The sequence below is a fragment of the Symphalangus syndactylus genome, chromosome 9 (assembly GCF_028878055.3).
Source record: "Symphalangus syndactylus isolate Jambi chromosome 9, NHGRI_mSymSyn1-v2.1_pri, whole genome shotgun sequence".
In the NCBI taxonomy this organism is placed as follows: Eukaryota; Metazoa; Chordata; class Mammalia; order Primates; family Hylobatidae; genus Symphalangus; species Symphalangus syndactylus.
This window is the reverse complement of record NC_072431.2, coordinates 32,472,825-32,490,698: the sequence shown is the minus strand read 5'-3', so window position 1 is coordinate 32,490,698 and position 17,874 is coordinate 32,472,825. Positions and strand designations below refer to the sequence as shown.

General features: G+C 41.1%; 1 protein-coding gene across 2 annotated transcripts in view; it reads left to right on the top strand.

The window, feature by feature from the left end:
* NOSTRIN (nitric oxide synthase trafficking) overlaps positions 1-17,874 on the top strand; it is a 63,662-nt gene that overhangs the window by 4,220 nt on the left and 41,568 nt on the right. For both annotated transcript variants that reach the window (XM_055291890.2, XM_055291889.2), the window contains exon 2: positions 5,094-5,179. In XM_055291890.2, the coding sequence (XP_055147865.1) occupies positions 5,094-5,179 (86 nt within the window). The remainder of the gene's footprint in view (positions 1-5,093; positions 5,180-17,874) is intronic.

Genomic DNA, 17,874 nt, shown 5'->3' with positions numbered 1-17,874 from the left:
TAGACCAGTTGTCTATTTGAGAAGGGGTTATTATTTTTTTAGGGGCTCGGGAAGATCCCAGGTATTCCACTACCAGACTGAAATCCCTTTATCAGGGGAGAAAAATCTCATAATGTTTTTTTCCTAATAATTAATGATCCCCAGGAGAAGCAGCATATTAATATAAATTCATATGGAGATGTAGAATCAATAGTAGATTATTCTCTGGAATGAATATTTGATAGGGGGTTAGGATATTTAAAAGCTCAATGGGTAGGAAAAGAACACCAAAATTGCCTTCCACCTGACTGCCCTTCTTCTCAGCAAGCCCTTCTTGTGCTGGTTAATGACGTTAAGAAGACAGCTGTATTGCACATAACACTTAAAGGCTACTATAACTTGGAGTAAACTTAGTGGGATTATACAGATTAGCCATTTATAAATGTATTTGTTTCTGATGGATTCTCTAATTGATTTTCATACCTAACATTTCTAATCACATCTCTGTCTCTAACTAATTAGGTTATCCTTATTTCTTTGGGCCTTAACTGTAAATAAGGGAATTAGACTTTGGTGGCTCACAAACTGTGCTCCATGGAACCCTTTCAGAGTCCTCTCTGGTGGGTGGGAGTGTGGTGAGGTAGGAGTGAGACAACTAAAACTAAAGTCAAGTGATTTCACCCCCACAAAGCAGGTATGTTCCAAGATTTTCTGAACACACACACACACACACACACAGAGAGAGAGAACTATATGGTCTCTGGAAGTCTGCTGTAGCATTTAAGTGGGTCTGCTTTTCACAGTTTTTGTCTCCAAGTCTGAGTAAATGATACGTAATGAAAAGTACAGAATCATTAATTCTAAATAAGGGTTTATGCTGGGATAATGAAAATATTCTTAGCAAATCTTTTATTTATTGATGTCACCTTTATCTCAATCTGGATCAAGGTTTCTTGGGGAATTTTTGGTGCATAGTATATAGGATCAAAGGTAAAGATTCTCTCCATTGCTGTTATAAGCACATCTCTTATCTGATCGCTAAATTAACAACAAGTATGAAGACCTTCTCAACTTGCGTGTGCCTGGGCATACTGGAGTTTGAGGTTTGAGGGTGGGTTACAGGTGTACCTGAGACACAAATCCTCTGCACCCTTGAATTAGCAGAGTATGGCTGGGAGCAAGGTACGAGGCAAAGCCATGGGCCAGTTCCCTCTTCCTGGAACAATTTTGTCCATTTACCACACTCTTCCAGTACAAATATTTGCTATGTGCACCATTTTGGGGAAAAAAGTTAGAAAGTACTGGTCTATGAAATGACAGAAAATCATCTTCCAAAGTCTAGACCTGGTAGCCCAAGGGTCAATGGAAGCCATAGACTGTGCTTTGTTCCAGCAGCCCCTTACTTTAAGAGGTCGAATGTGAATGCCTTTGCCACAGGCTTCACCACTGCCACTGAAGGCAATTGAGTTTTCAATCACTGGCTTATAAACTTTCAGGATGGCCTAGCCTCCTAAAACTAGTTCCCTTGAGACAGTATTTAAAAATGTGTCTTAGGGAGTTTTGATGTCTTGATAAGTTTAGGAAATGCAGCAGCCCCTGTAACACAAGCGCATAGAAAAATTCTCAACTGGTTCTACTCATTTCCACATTGGTTACGAGCAGAGTTTTCTCTACATGCCCCCATCCCACACTTGATGTCCAGGGTCCCTTATTCTCTCCTATAGGTAACTTCTATGTGCAGACTATCCTCTAGTGATGGTGAACTGGTAGGGGCCTTTCCCTTAGGACATTTCATCTCAGAGTCCCTTCCTTTCACTCCTGCTTCCCCTAATGGGGGTTCTTTTTCTCCTTCCCACTCTAAATCCCTCGAATCCATCTCTCTGCTTTCTTTTCTCCCATCCTCAGCCCCAGCTTTATAGTGTGTTTGAGAGCAGAAGAATTTACTCCGTAAGCATGCATCCAGGTCTTTCTCTCTTGCACACGGCCCCATGGCTTTTTGTTGAGTCTTTGTTTCTGCTTTGCTGTGGGCTGGAGAGAAGTCAATAAGACAATACATAAAGATCCACAGCTTAATACTGTGAGATATTTCTAAATACATCAAATAAGAAAGCCATAGGACCTATAAAGAAAATCATCAAATTTTATTGAAGATAAAATAAAATTTGAACAAATGCAAAAACTTACTATGTCCTTGGATAGAAAGTCTAACCACCATTAAAAAGTCAATTTTCCCAAATTGATATATGTATGTAATACAATTCCAATTAGGATCCCAACGGGGATTTAAAAAGAAATGTAATTAGACAAATGTTCATATGTTAGAACAAATGCCTCAGAATAGCCAAATAAATTATGAAAAGAAAAAAATAGTTGTTTAAAGAGAGAGCAGAAGCAAAGTATTACTATCTCTATAACTTAGGTAGTGAGTACATAATGCGTATCATTATTTTCTGTATCATTATGTGTGAAACATAAAAATTTTCATAATTCAAAGCAAAAAGACCCTGTATGAGTTAGAATTATGTTCAGCTGCATATTAGAAAAACCCCAAATACATATGTCTTTAAAAAACAACATTGTATTTTTCTTACACATAAAATAAATCCAAAAGTAGAGAGTTGACGGCTCGTGTGGTGTCCTTCACAGCCATCAGGGACCCAGGCTGTTTTTCTCTTTCCACTCTATGACTTTAATGCATTATGTCCAATCTCAATACCACTTTATGGCTTTGGCCTTCATTTTCAAGTCCAGAAGGAAGAAAAGAGGGCAAACAAGCCTTTACTGAAACCTCATACAAAACCTTCCCTCACATCTCTTCTGATCGCTTTCAGTCACATGGTTATACATCTAAGGGTGAGGGAGGCTGAGAAATGACCTTATTTCAGGAGCATGTACCCCACTAAACATTTAGGCATTTTCTTCTCATGACACTGAAGTGTGTTTCATGGGATGCTATTAGGTGTTATAGAAGAAAACAAAAGGCTTAGGGAGGAATCTAGTGAAAATGTTTAGGTAACATAGGAGTAAACAAAAAAGCTAAACATGTTTCTTTACTGCAGGGCTTCTCACAATTTGAAAATACTCCCTTAAACTTTGCCAGTGTGCCTGCAAGGGGAGGAAGGAGGCCTTAATAGTATCGACCATTCATATATGGCAAGTTAGTTTTATTGGAAATAAAAATTAGAAAGCTTGATTGCCAAATAGTGATTTTACTTTCATGACTCTGACAGGATTATTTCTCCTTCATGAGAGAGGCTACAAAGTGGAACCTCACTACACGTGTGTTTTGTTTACACCGTAGAGAGTTTTTTAATTTGTGAATTGTTTGCTACCATTAAAAAAAAAATCATGTTTCAGATGCAAATCCTGATTTCAGCTTTTTTGGACAAAGTGGGAGATCTGGCTTTCCTGGGCCACATTCCAGGTGGCAGTGATGGGCCAGAATGGTTCTAGCAGCTCACGGTCCCCACCCTCCTCCTCACTCATTCAGGTGCCTGACTGGTGCCAGCAGCCACAGGATTTTGCAAACTCTGCTTTAGAAATTAACAATTTCCTCATTAAAGCTTTGCACCCTCACTACTCTCCTTGTGTCCCAAGCAGTTTCAAGGAAGTGGTTTGCTAATATTAATATACATCTACCAAGTCCTATCATAGCTTTCTTTTTTTTTATTATTATACTTTAGGTTTTAGGGTACATGTGCACAATGTGCAGGTTTGTTACATATGTATCCATGTGCCATGTTGGTGTGCTGCACCCATTAACTCATCATTTAGCATTAGGTATATCTCCTAATGCTGTCCCTATCATAGCTTTCTGTGTTAAATTCACAGGAAAGTTAAACTACTGCATAAAGGTAAATGGATATGGTAAGACTGTTCCTGTATCCTAGATGTTGGTTTGTTCCATCCCCAAAGGTAGGGACCTGGATTAGCTCATTTCTTTAGGTCTTTCCTCCCCTGTCACCCTATGTCCTTAGTTTGATACTCTGCTAGCACCACATACCAAGTGCTTTGTTGACTGAATGGCTTTCTGGGCCCTGAGAGGGTGTGTGTTTGTGAATGTGCCTGCTGCAATAGGAGGCACTCAGTAAATGTGAATTTCCTTCCTTTTTCCCTTCTCAATATGGTGCGCAACTGAATGCTGGCGATATTTGAACACTGGAATAGGCTGGCTCATTGTATGAGCAAAGAACAGCACAGCCCTCAATCCATACTGAATCTGGGTCCTCTTATGTAAAATCTCATTTTGAAAAATGCAATCTGCTGTTGCACCTCCCAGATGGAAACTATGAGAGAGTGTGTCTGGGATATTCCATCATCTAATTCACTTGCTCTGTGTCAGAAAAAGCTGCAGAATCAATTGACATTTAGCTTCTCTGTTTGGGCACTTAAAATCTATTGTCATCAATGTCTACATTTATAGTTTCCAGGAAGACATTGTGGAGTTGTAAATCAAATGACAAAAACTTTTACAGGAAATCTTGTGTCCGCAGGATAAATTCAAATATACATGATTATAAAGGGTAATTAATAAATTTATAATGGTTTGGTTTAACCAGAATGTTCAACTCATTATGATAACATTTTTCTTACTGGAATTAAATGAGACAGAGAGAGGACTAGGACAAAGTTTTCTTACCAGGTTATTTACTGACAGTTTCATATCTCAGACAAGAAAGGCTCACTCTAATGGCTCATGGTTTGTCATGAGCCCCAGAAATATTATTTTGAAGTTTATATGTGCAGGAGGGGACATAAAACAGTTATGTGGTTTCCTTCAGAATGTATTTTTTTGTCCTTCCTGGGAACAATAGGGGTGACAGGAAACCAGACTCCAAATGCACCCCACTGCTGAATTGTTCGCATTTGGCCAAGGGGAGAAACATCAGCTTTATTTTTGAAAAGTTCTCCAGGGTCTTTCATATCCAGGCAGAAGAGACTTCATCTTTATTTTAAGAACTCATCCAAAAGGTGTGCATGCCTGTAGCTGCATGATCCTTTATAATGACAGTCATGCTTATAGTAGTTTTCTGAATGTATAGGTGCTCTATCTTCGGAGTTGCTCATAATCTTCCTGTTCATTGTTTTTTGTTGTTACTGTTCTTGTTTTTCAGTATAATAAAGTATACAAGAACCTAAAGGAGTTTTCTCAAAATGGAGAGAATTTCTGCAAACAAGTCACATCTGTTCTTCAGCAAAGGTACAAAATGCACGTTTGCAATAAATGGTTCTTACTCTTTAGTTGCAGCAAGTGATATGACTGGAGGAGTGATTACAAGCTGTCCTACTTTCCAGAATGTGGTGTTATATTTTGGTACACAAGAGATTGCTTGAAGAATGATTCTCCCCTATTGCACATTTATCAACTGGATGCCATAAAAATCAAGAAACAACAGGAAGTAATTCAGCTTAGGAAGGCTCAGTCAAGTCTCTTCTGATTCCTCAGACTGGGTTTATTACCGTCTCCTGGGGCCCACTGTTGGATCTGATGCATACTCTCATTATTGTACTTTTCACACCGACAGCAATTATTAGTTTACATTTTTCTCTCCCCTAGAAGGGCAGAGACAGTCTTACTCATCATTGTATGCTGACCTCTTAGAGCCTGGCCTTTTGATTTCCTTAGTTACTTTCAGGTGCATGAATGAAAAGTCACCATTTTCAGCATCGTCTTCTTAATACTAGGTATGATCATGTGTAAAGCTGTTCACTGTGCTAAAATGAGCACATTTAACTCAGTCAAGAAAGTTATGAAAGCCCTGCTTGAAATGAGAAAACCCAAGGAGTGAATCTGGTTATAAGGGACCTTTTAGGCCTTTTCCCTACTTCCAGATAGCTCTGTAATAAGCAACTCTAAAGAGACCTTCAGAAGACTGTTTAAACCATTTCAAATTTAAAATAATGAATGTGTGCCATAAGACCAAAGATGCCATGGATTGATTGCATCCTGAATTAGTAGGTTGTAGGGGAGAAAACATAATTTCTTTTCTCTCGCTTTTCAAGTTCTTAGTTGAGATACTCTTCTGAAAACAAGTTAGATTAACAAAAGAAAAACGAGCAGAAACTTATTAACACATGCTATACCCATCACATGGGAGAGGCCCTAGTTCAAAAGTATTTCTCTCTCAAGGCAGTGGCTTAGGGGTCATGCTTAAATAGTATTTCACCAAAGAGCCAGAAATCCTAATAGGGACAAAGAAGATAGCATCTTTGGGCTTCCAAAAGGCAGGAAAACGTGGGAAGGTAAATATATGGGAAGAGTAAAGTCTGCTTCTAGATCCTCTGGCACCACTATCTCTGAGCAGATAAGCAAGTGTTGGACTGTCTTTAGGTGGGAAAGGCAGAGAGAGGGGCAGAGTGTGTCCCTTTGTTTTAACCTTTTTTAAACTCAACAGTCCCCAGCATTTTTGAGAGGAATATTTTGGTTTCCTTCAAGGTCAAGACAAAAGGAAAACATTAGCTTTATCAGCACCAAATAAATGAGGCCAAAGAAAGATATGAGAGAGCTCAAACAGACTTTTATAAAGAACAAAACCAGATTTGTCAAAAGGAGTCAAAAAGAGAAACATTTTAAATATGAAGTAACTTCTATCCTAACAGCCAAATTGCTCTGGTTCCATGACAGAGAAAGCAGGAGGTGCCATCCGAGAGGGAATTTCTTCTGTAAGAAAATATTGTTATCAGTCCCAAAGGAAATGATTTAAAATAAGACCCATTATTCATATGAATCCTATGAATTCAACTCATTACCCAGATTAGAAAGCCACCTTCTGCCTGCAGAGCAGGAAGAATCTATGCATGTATCAGCCAGGCATATAACGTGGGTTGTAGTCATCTGGGCATTAATTATTTGGTGTCTGAGAGTTCCAAATTAGTGCCTGGTAGAGAGCTGTGAAGATAGAAGACAGGCAATTGATGATGCTTGCTGCTAAACAGACTCAACAGTGAACTGAAAAACTCTGAGGGAGTCTCTGCTTGAAGCCTGTCTCACTGTTTTTCTTTTTTCTAGATCACTCCATATCCCCACTTTGCCACTGACATCCACTTTCTTCATACAGTCAGAGCCTTCATTTCTTATTTTTGTTTTCTTGAAGTCTCTTCCTAGGGCTGCCATCTGCCCTGGACCTATTAATGTGTGAAACCCTCCATTCACTTATTCTAGAGTGACAAATATGTCCAGTGGGGAAGAAACACTTGGGTAGCTAAAGATATCTCCCCTCATAGCTTTACATCCTTGTAGAGAAGAATTTAGAATTTGAACACCTCAAGAGTCTACTGGTTAGCAAAATTACAAGCACATTCCTGCATAAAAACAGTATAGTATGGGTACAAAGAACAGATCTAATATTTTACCTAGATCAAAAAAATTGTGCTACATATTAGGTCATTTATGTAATAAGTGCTTTTCTGAACATTTTCTAAAGCTAAACGTTTACAATTGAATTATTTCCCTTTAGCCAAGAAGCCATTTTTAAAGTTGCTTTGTATTGATTCCTGGTAAATGTACATTTGCGGTGTTTCCTCATCTTGAGCTTTCAAGTTTCCTCCCCTTGCTCAGCTTTTAGATCATGTAGTTAACCTGAAGGATGCTTGTCCACACTAAAAGAGATGGCATTTGGGGAGAACTGTTTTCTAATGGACACAAATATTCTATTAATCTATGAATTTGTGGCACATTGTGTACTTTTAGACAGCATTTCTGTGTATTAGCAGGCAAAGATATAGGCCACTTCATTTCTCAGGGCTGGATCATTTCTCTCCCACACAGTGATGTGATGCTGAGGTCACTCCCTCTTCCTAGTGTGTTTCAGCTGAGTCAACAATTATGTTGGTTATGGTTATTAAACCATATCAACAAGGATGGATGGTCACAGCATGGCTGGGATTACATTTGCCTTAACTCTCCCCATTCTGTGAAGTCAGAAATTCCTCCTCTAGATATACATTGGATAGAAGGCAGATTCCCACCAGCTATCTAGAAATGAGCCTTGGCCTTATTTTCCTCTTAAAGGTGGAAACCAATGGTGACTTTCCCTTGTATTAGAAAAATACCTGGAAAGCCATTACTCTTCAAAAGAAACTATCTTGTTACTTAAGGTTACAGACAAGTAGTGGGAAACCCAATAAGACAAGTAAAATGGTAGTCTTGGAATATATTCAGTAGGCATTTCCATTGAGGGTTGTGACAGACAATGATGAAGGCAAATCTGTGGCCAGCATAATTTAAGATACAGTGAAGGAGGAGGACATGCGGTTTTGAATGAGGGGTACCTGCCACCTAAAATGCATTCAGTAAATACTCGCAGACTGAATAAATAGATAAATAAATAAATGGGCTGGGTGCAGTGGCTCATGCCTGTAATCCTAGCATTTTGGGAGGCCAAGATGGGAGGATTGTTTGAGGCCAGGAGTTTGAGACCAGCCTGCTCAACATAGCACAACCTATCTCTATTTTCATAAAAAAAATTTTTAAATAAATGAAAGATAGTTAAGGGTATTTAAAAATTATTATACCTACATTATTAGAAGAAGGCCTTTATTGTCCTTGGAGGTGTGCATTTCCAGACCCCTTACTTATGAGCTCCTGGAATGTGATTCTGCTTGACAGAGTTCTGTATTAGCACTTGGATACCAGAGGCAGCACCACAATCAAGCTGCCAGGCCAGAGAATGTTTCCTTTCCAAACTCAGCTGCCCTCTTGCGCTTATTCTAATTGGGTGGTGATAGAAAAGTACAGTTGTTACTAAAACACTCTTTTGCCTGGATATTCTGCAATTCATGGTCATGCTTAGCTTCTTTTATCCAATTAGCTACTTCAGCTTCTTTTTTTGCAGTAGCAAACAGATTTAGCCAGAGAAACATAGCAGCTCCTGCAATGCCTAATGCCAAAGTTATCAGGTTCACTTTAATACAATTACAGATCAGATTTAAAGAGACAAAGGTACATTCTCAGAAACACTTTGTGAATGTTTGGCTTCCTGCATCCTCAGAGCTAATGTTTAAACAGGCTTTGACTGGAAAATCAATTGTTCCTCTGTAAAGGAGTTTAGGATCAGGTTTTCAAATGCCAAGAACTGCTGCTCTGGACATTAAAAAGAAAAGAATAAAAGAAGGAGGTATAGTTGGCCACTTGTTCAATCCATGATTCATTGCAGACACTGTCAACAAAGCAATAAAAAATTGAAATTAAATATTTGGAAAATCATCTTCTACTCTACCATTATCCTGGGTGACCTTAACTCCCACAGCTTTAGCTCTCTTGCATATTGATGATTTACAAATGTGCAGTACTAGGAACATGTCTAAACTGTACTTCAAACCATATATATCACAGCATATTGGACATTTCCACCTAGAAGGTCCCATGGAACCACAAAGTCAATATGTCCAAAACAGGGTTTATCTGCTCTTTTCCAAAGCTGGTCCTCCTTCTGGGAACCACTGCCCAGCCAATCAAGCTCAATGCCTGGGACCATCCATATCCATGATTCTGTCCATCTCAACTCATGACCAAGACCATATTTCTCTCTTTGAAACCCCTTTGATATCCACAGCTTTCTTTTTTTTTATGGCCTCTTCCACGGTTCTGGCAAAACTCTCTTAAACTATTCTGCCTTGAAGTGCTGCCTTATAGCCGTGGAGTTTGTATGCTGTACAAAGGCATATGGCTGAGTGGGATGAATGGAGGCAGAAATCTAATCCACTCTTACCCCTTAAGCCTTTTACTCTGACAGAGCTGTGCCCCTTTAGAGGACCCCGTTTCCAATCCAAGCAAAGTTATCTGAACTTGTGGGCTAGCTGAGGCCCTGTGCCTGTCTTTAATGCACCTTTCACTCTGTAGCCATGACCCTGTTTAAGATGCTTCAAAGACTCCTATGACCTTTAGTATAAAATTTAGCCCTCATCATTTTATAAAAGGGCCTTTGAGAGCTGAGCTCTGCCTTCTTGTTTACTTTGTCTCTTTCCATCTCCCCGTGATCCCTGCCTCTCTCCTTACTGAGCCATTTGCAATCCCACCCCACTTGCACCCCACTCACACTCCTGCATCACCACCACCACACATGGGTCCCTGCATTTGCACAGGCTGTACCACCTGCCTGGTAGATGTTTCATCACCTTCATTGCCTGGCTCCATTCAACACATTCTTTAAGATCCAGTCATCCCACTGTGGCGGGCATTCCTTAACTCCAGTCTCCAGTCTCAAAAAAATGTTCCTCAGTTCTATGTGCAGAATTAGTGCTTGCATCTGTTGTAGCTCTTACACCCTGCACTGTAATTCTCTGTTCACTTGCCTGTCTCCTTCCCTAGAGGCTGAACTCCTTGAGGGTCTCTGTGTCCCACGTGACTAGCATGGGCTTGGCACAGAGTAGGCATTCAATAGATGCTCACGGAGTAAATGAAGGCACTAATGTATGAGTGAGTCTGTGCCTTCAAGGCACTCATAACGTTAAAGAAGATCAAGTTAGGCTATTTTTGAGGAGTCATAAGTGAGTATGTCAAAAACACTTACTGGCATAATATGTAGCATATTATTTTGAACAAAAGCTAGAAAAAATAAAATCACAGGAGAGACCATTTATTCAGTACAACCCATAGACCAGCCACTGTGTTAAATGTGTCTTATACTTGATCTCTTTAATTATCTCACAACCCACAGCATACATACTTCTCTCCATTTCTGATTTACAGATGGGGATATGGAAAAGATGATACATTTGGAATCCTACCCAGCTCAACCCAGGCTCAGTGCCAGGGTATCCCCAAGTGGATAGGCAGTTTTGGGCACTGCCGTGGGTGACCCAACATGCTCAGGGGCTCCTGGTTCAGCCTCCTTTGCAGAACCTTAGGGTCCTCTATGGAAAGGGACAGGAGCAGTCATGAAGCCCAGTGGCTTTCAAACCTTATAGCTCAAGCAGTTTGTGGGGAGCCCGCAGGGGACTACCTCAGGGGGTGAGGAGGAGGAGGTTAAGTGGGCAGGGCTCTGCTTCCTCCTCACTCCTTCTCCCATTTAATCAGATCAACTTGATTGGTATTTATATGATATGGTGGGATTCTGTATAAAATTTTGTTTCCCTGCTAAAAAGCTTTGAAAACTGCCTTTCTTGTCCACTTTACCTGAATTCCCTCACCACAGTACTCCCTGTCCTCCCCTACCCCACACACAAATGCACTAAGCTTGGGAATGAACACACACTTTAGGCTCTGAAGTTCTAGAGCTGCCATCACTCACGTTTTCCCTCGGCCAGAGTGAGCTGGGGCTCAGTGAGACTCCCAGGCTAGACACTCAAGAAGGGCATCATTCAGGTCTTATCCTCCTGTTTCAGCATTTTTTATACTGTTCTTAGGAAGCAGAATTAAGACAATCGATAATGCTGCAGTGGGCTAGCAAGTGAGCCAGCCACTCCAATGACAGAGTTTCAATATGATAATGTCTTTCGAGTTGCCGGTAATGAACTTTAAATACACTCTGTTTGTAAGAGGAGCTTGTGATGGTCTTTCAAAAGACATACCAATGAAGTTTGGATGGAAAATATCAGCACATCCACCCCCAAACCGGAAGCCGGTGCTGGTCCTAAGTGGGAACTTAAAAGATGGGTGATATCCCAACAGAAGCATTTGAGGTTACTAAAATTCCTCCTTAATTTATAATGAAGGGAGGACTCTGTCACCTGCTTCTTTCAAGCATGAGAAGGGCTTAGCTCTATTTTATTATTTTATGTTTTTTAGAGATGGGGGTCTCATTCTGCTGCTCAGGCTGGAGTGCAGTGGTGCAATTATAGCTCGCTGCAGCCTCAAACTCCTGTGCTCAGGAACTCCTCGCCTCAGCCTCTCAAGTAGCTAGGACTGCAGGTGTGTGCCACCACTCTGGGCTAATTTTAAACAATTTTTTTGTAGAAATGGGATCTTGATATGTTGCCTAGGCAGGTCTCAAACTCTTGGTCTCAATGATTCTCCCACCTCAGCCTCTGGAGTAGATGGGATTAGAGGTGAAAGTCACTGCTCCTGGCCTTAACTCCATTTTAATTAATTCCTCATAGACACAGGGGGCAACTATAGTTTGTTTTTTAAACTACTTTTCATTATCTTCGTTTTACAAAAGCAGGATAGTCTAAAATTGATTACATGGTCACATATTCTTACATTTTAATTAGTGCTTTATCTAAAATATTGAATCTGAAACCACATATTTTCCATCTCTTTTCTTTCAAAACTATATTTTAAAATATAAGTCAAACATTGGTCTTTGGCTTATCAATTGGCCTTCATTATTACTAATGAAAATATATTGACCAGCCTTGCATGCTGAGAGAAAATTAGAATATAAATGGATTAAAAGTCAGTGCATGTCATTTCCTTGGTCCAGAACCTTTTTTTAGCGTGTTAAAAATTTTTTTTAATTTTTGATTTTTGTGGGTATATAGTGGGTGTATATATTTACAGGGCAGGGTCCAGAATCTTTAAAACCACTGGAATATTCTGAGATTGGGTTGCCTATCAAAATATATATGCATCACCAATTTCACACAGGCCAAGACAATTGCTTGGGGAAGGCATTTTAAGTTGTATTAGCTCTGGTGGCAAGTAGAATGGAAAGAAAACAAATAGGGAAGGGCTAGAGAATTAAGCACAATGTCTTTACCAGCTTGTTTCTGACTATTTGAATAAGGGAATGAAAATTTCACATCTCAATGTGAGATTAGCTCTGCTCTCTCTACTCCCCTTGTGTGTGGTACTTTTACAGCTTGAACCGAGATAAAGCACCTCCCTTTGAGAGATGAGAAGAAATCATTCTAAGTGGTGTGTGCCTTGCTGCCTCTGCCTTGGGAAAACACCCAGGTCATTTCATTTCTATTTAGCAGGAATCCTGAAAGGATACATATACTGCTTCATTAGACCGGAAGCATGGAAGAGCCGTGGAAGTGTGCACGGAAAAGCATGGAAGTGTTTGTTTCCATTTGCAAACATTCTGACTTACAAAAATAACAGCTTTCTTCTCGCTTGCCACTTGGAACATGGCTTCTTATAAAAGAGTGATTCTCTCAGGGGAAGAATTTAACCGTTAACATCTGTTGAGATAAAAGCCATTCAGGGCTAGAGGCCTGGGAGAGGTTTCGTTATAACTGTGCAGAAAAAGTGCACAGTGACACTGTCCCACACCCATCCTCCCCACCACATTTCATTTCCTTCTGTCTTGCAGAGTAATTTGCTCAGGTTCCCAAGATGGTCATTAGGATTTAAAATGCAAGAGTAGATGATTGCAGCCTGCTTGGCTTGGTTGATTTGAATGCTAGTTCTAAACCCTTCGGGGTCATCAATAAGTTGCAGGCAGAGAGCAAGGGTACAATCGTGCTGTTCAGAGAGGCAACGTCCAACTCACTCCAGCCCAAAGGGCTAGCTCGGCGACATTTGCTGTCAGAGTCCCTATCCTTCCCACTTTGCCAGACCCTCAACATCCCCATTCCCTATCCCCCAAATGCCTTGCAACTGCACAGATGCCTTTAGAACAAGCCCGGAAGCTCGTTAGGTCTGCACCGAGGCTGCTGTGAATTGGGACTCCAGCTACTCAGCCTCCAGGAGCTGTGCTGATTCAGAACACTGCAATTAAAGGTGAAGCGAGAGGCGGTATCAATTTTTGAAAGCACTTTTGTTCCACTTCTCCCACAATTCTCCATCTGCAATCTCTTCCCCAAAACTTCAGAGGTAGGAAAGAGGTGTGGTTAAGCAGGCAGGTTCCCCAGCCAGACTGCCCGGGGCTGGAATCCAAGTCTGTCACCGTCACTTCCTTCCTGTGTACCCTCAGGCTAGTAACTGACCCAACTCTCTGTGCCTTGGTGTTCCATTCCATGAAATGGGTAGAGAGTATACCTGCCTCACAGGTTATCAGGGATTACATGAGGAAATATACCTAAAACACTTAGAATGATGCCTGGCATGTTGTCAGTGCCCAGTAAGTGTTAGATGTTCCTGTTTCTTGCCTAGGGAGAACACAGGTCAAGCATCAGCATGTCACAAAGGTGATGCAACACCTTTGTCAGGAGACCACTGTTTGGACAGTCTCTTTATGTGTAATATACAGGAACTTTTAACCTGTATACCATGCTATAAACCCACAAATCTGCCCTGCTGAAGATTTCTAAGGTACTTGTCTGTAAAGAGAAGACTCCCAACACAAGAAGTTCTGTATGGTAGTTGAACCTCTTTAGGCTGGTTTCCTACCATGCTCAAGAGAAAGCCAGCAGAAACACTGGGGCACAGGAGAAAAGCTGGCCCCCCTCCAAAAAAAAAAGCCCCAAATCACCTCAAAGTGAACAAGGACCCCTTTTTCATACCACCAAAGCCCAACTTTTTTTTCCCCAAGTGGAATAAACTTAACAACATAAAGGAAAGCAGGACTTCTTTTTGGTGTCCTTTTTAGGTCTGCTTAGCCTCAGAGACACCTTGTACAGCCCGCAAGAACATTCTGAAAGTAGAATTGAATTCTGAGGAAGAGGCTGTGACTGACAGCGTTACCTTTCCTGTTAAAAACCATTCAGGATTGTTCTGGAGCGAACGGACAAGAAAACAGGATTCTTCCTCCCACACCATCCCCACCGCTGTGTATTCCTTCTGGATACACAATAATCATATTAGAAGAATTAATATTTATTAAGGATGATTTTTGTGCCTAGCACTGAGCTGAACATCATAAAAAGCATTATCCTAGTTAATGCTCTTTGTGCTGCTTCCAAGAAAGAATGCAATGCTGGAAAGAAAAGACCTAAAAAGCCCTCTGGTTAGCTTTCCTGGACTCAGAAGGGTTTATGTGTCTAGCTATTTCAAGTGCTTGACAGCAGTGTGCTCTAACATCGGGGCTGAGCACCCAAACCAGAGGGACTGCATCTAAACAGCTTGTTAATTTGTGAATTTACAGTTCTCAAAAATGGTGAGGTGAGAACAAACCTATGGCAGAGACCAGTAAGAATTCCAACCAAGACCTGGTGGGAAGTCCATTCACTTATTCATTTCATTCATTCATTTGTGACATACATACTGAGTGCCTGTTATGTGCCAAGCACTCTTCTAGGCCTAGGGATACAGCAATGAACAAAGCCATTCTTGACCCTTATAAAACTGTTCACATCCGAGGGGTGTTCACCAGAGTAAACTAAAACATAATGTGATACAAGATACAGTAAGACACAAATAAAACTGTAAGGGGAGAGTGGCGAGGATCCTTTTTTAGATGGGGCAAACCTCTGAGGCAGTGATGTTCGAGCAGCTCCTGTTGGGGATGACACAAAGGAGAATACCATGTGGTTATGTAGCAGAAGCTCCCGGCAGAGGCCACAGCAAGTGCAAAGGCCCTGAGGCAGGATGGCAGTTGGCCACTGAGTAGGAGTAGAATCAGCCAAGTGGTGCCTGGCAGGAAGGGAAATCAGAGAGGCTGCCAGAGTCAGATCATGCAGAGCTTTACAGGTCAGCAGCAATCGTTCCAGACATTGAGCCCCTAGTAGACTTGGGCTCTCAACGCATTTTAATTTTCATAAAACCCTCTTAAACTAGGTCATATAACTTCTTTTTAACAGTACCTGAAGCCACCCCCACTGAATGGTAGAGATCTCCTGGGGTTCCAGAGCCTCTGAGTTCATCAAGGGTGATGGTCTCTCCCAGCTGGCTGTTAACCAGCACTCTCTTTTTCTCTCCTCTCCATCAACTGGGACATATTCCTAGAGCAATCTATTTTTAAGTGCAATGAGATATTTATTGACTGGCTTCATTGTCTCAAAATACTTGCCTTAGCTTTTCCTTATGCCTGGGCAAATTCTGACACCAAATGGTTGTTTTCTGCAGCTAGGCCTTAGCATATACCCTACAATGACTTTCTTACAAAAAGTGATAAAAACAACTTAAAGCACAGCTGTACTAAGAGAAAAAAATGAATAGTAACTTAGCAATAGATCAATAGCCCATCATCTCTGGATTTCATTTTATAGAAGAGGGCTGTCTTTCTTTGCTCAGTCTATGCCATGGAGTTAATTTCTGTGAAAACATGCAGGTATTAGACTAGTTATTAGAGAGCTCTGCCCAAATGAAATAACATCATAAATAATTCTAAAAATAAAATAGAAATAGATGAACAGACTGAAAAATAGAATGAAAACTCTTAGGGTCCATATTAAAAAGGAAAACATAATATAAATTTAACTTAATTCCCTACATTTTTATTCTCTGTAATCAAAAGTGATATGAAGTTGCCCTCATTTTAGCTATAGATGGGCCTGTAAATAGGACATGGTAAAAAAGGTTTAAGATGAGAGTGACTCAATCTATCCAAAAGAACCAAGGGGTTTGCTTTTGGAGGGCATGCCCGGACTTCCTACTGAGCCTTGTCCTGCAAAGAAAGTAATAGAAATTCATTTTCTAAATCTGATGTTGGCTACCACTGCTGATTCCCATTAGAAAGTTACTGCTTGGGGTTAATCCGATCATAATTTATTTTATTGCCAACTATTATAATCTAGAGCTAATCTCATTAGTGCTAATATCCCAAGGTCAGTAGGACAGTTTTCTCTTCCTTACTAGTTGTATTCGTTTTGTTTTTGTTTGAGATGGAGTCTCACTCTGTCCCCCAGGCTACAGTGCAGTGGCGTGATCTTGGCTCACTGCAACCACCACCTCCTGGGTTCAAGCGATTTTCCTGCCTCAGCCTCCCGAATAGCTGGGACTACAGGCGCTTGCCACCATGCCCGGCTAATTTTTTGTATTTTTAATAGAGATGAGGTTTCACTGTGTTAGCTAGGATGATCTTGATCTCCTGACCTTGTGATCCGCCTGCCTCGGACTCCCAAAGTGCTAGGATTACAGGCGTGAGCTACTGCACCTGGCCAGTTGCATTAGTTTTTAGGGCCGTCATAACAAACTACCACAGACACAGTGGCTTAAACAACAGAAGTGTATTGTCTCACAGTTCTGGAGGCTGGCAGTCAGAGGTGCGTTCTGAGGGCTGTGAGGGAGAATTTGTTCCGTGCCTCCGTCCTGGCTTCTGATGATTTGCTGGCAATCTTTGGCGTTCTTTGGCTTGTAGATGCACCACTCAGATCTATGCCTTCATGTTCACATGGTGTTTTCTCTGTGTACATGTCTGTTTATGTCCAAATTTTCCCTTTATATAAGGACACATCCATATAGGGTTTGGGCCCACCCTAATGACCTCATCTTAACTTGATCATCATCTGCAAAGACCCTATTCCCATATGAGGTCACATTCACAGGCACTGGGGAGTAGGACTTCAACTTCTTCTTGGGAGACACAATTCAACCCATTAGCGTGATGTAAAAGGAGCTTAGTTAAAAACTCTTCCTTTGAGACGGGCACAGTGGCTCACGCCTGTAATCCCAGCACTTTGGGAGGCCTAGACGCGTGGATCACCTGAGGTCAGGAGTTTGAGACCAGCCTGACCACCATGCTGAAACCCCATTTCCACTAAAAATACAAAATCAACCAGGCATGGTGGCGTGTGCCTGTAATCCCAGCTACTTGAGAGGCTGAGACAAGAGAATTGCTTGAACCTGGGAGGTGGAGGTTGCAGTGAGCCAAGATTGTGCCACTGCACTCCAGCCTGGGCAACAAGAGGGAAACTCCATCTCAAAACAAAAACAAACCTCTGTCTTTTTAGGATCCTCTTGGATACCCTTCAGGATTATGCTTAAGGACAAGAGGATCCTTGTAGTGAACAAGTCATCTCTTCTTTATGTAGGCATTACATTTTCAGCCTGACCCCTCCTCCGTGCATACATGTGCATATGTGTGCATCTGTGTGTGTGTCTGCTTGATTTCTAGCCAGCACGTCCTATTTTTTTTTTTTTTTTTTTTTTTTTGTGAGATGGAGACTTGCTTTGTTGCCCAGGCTGGA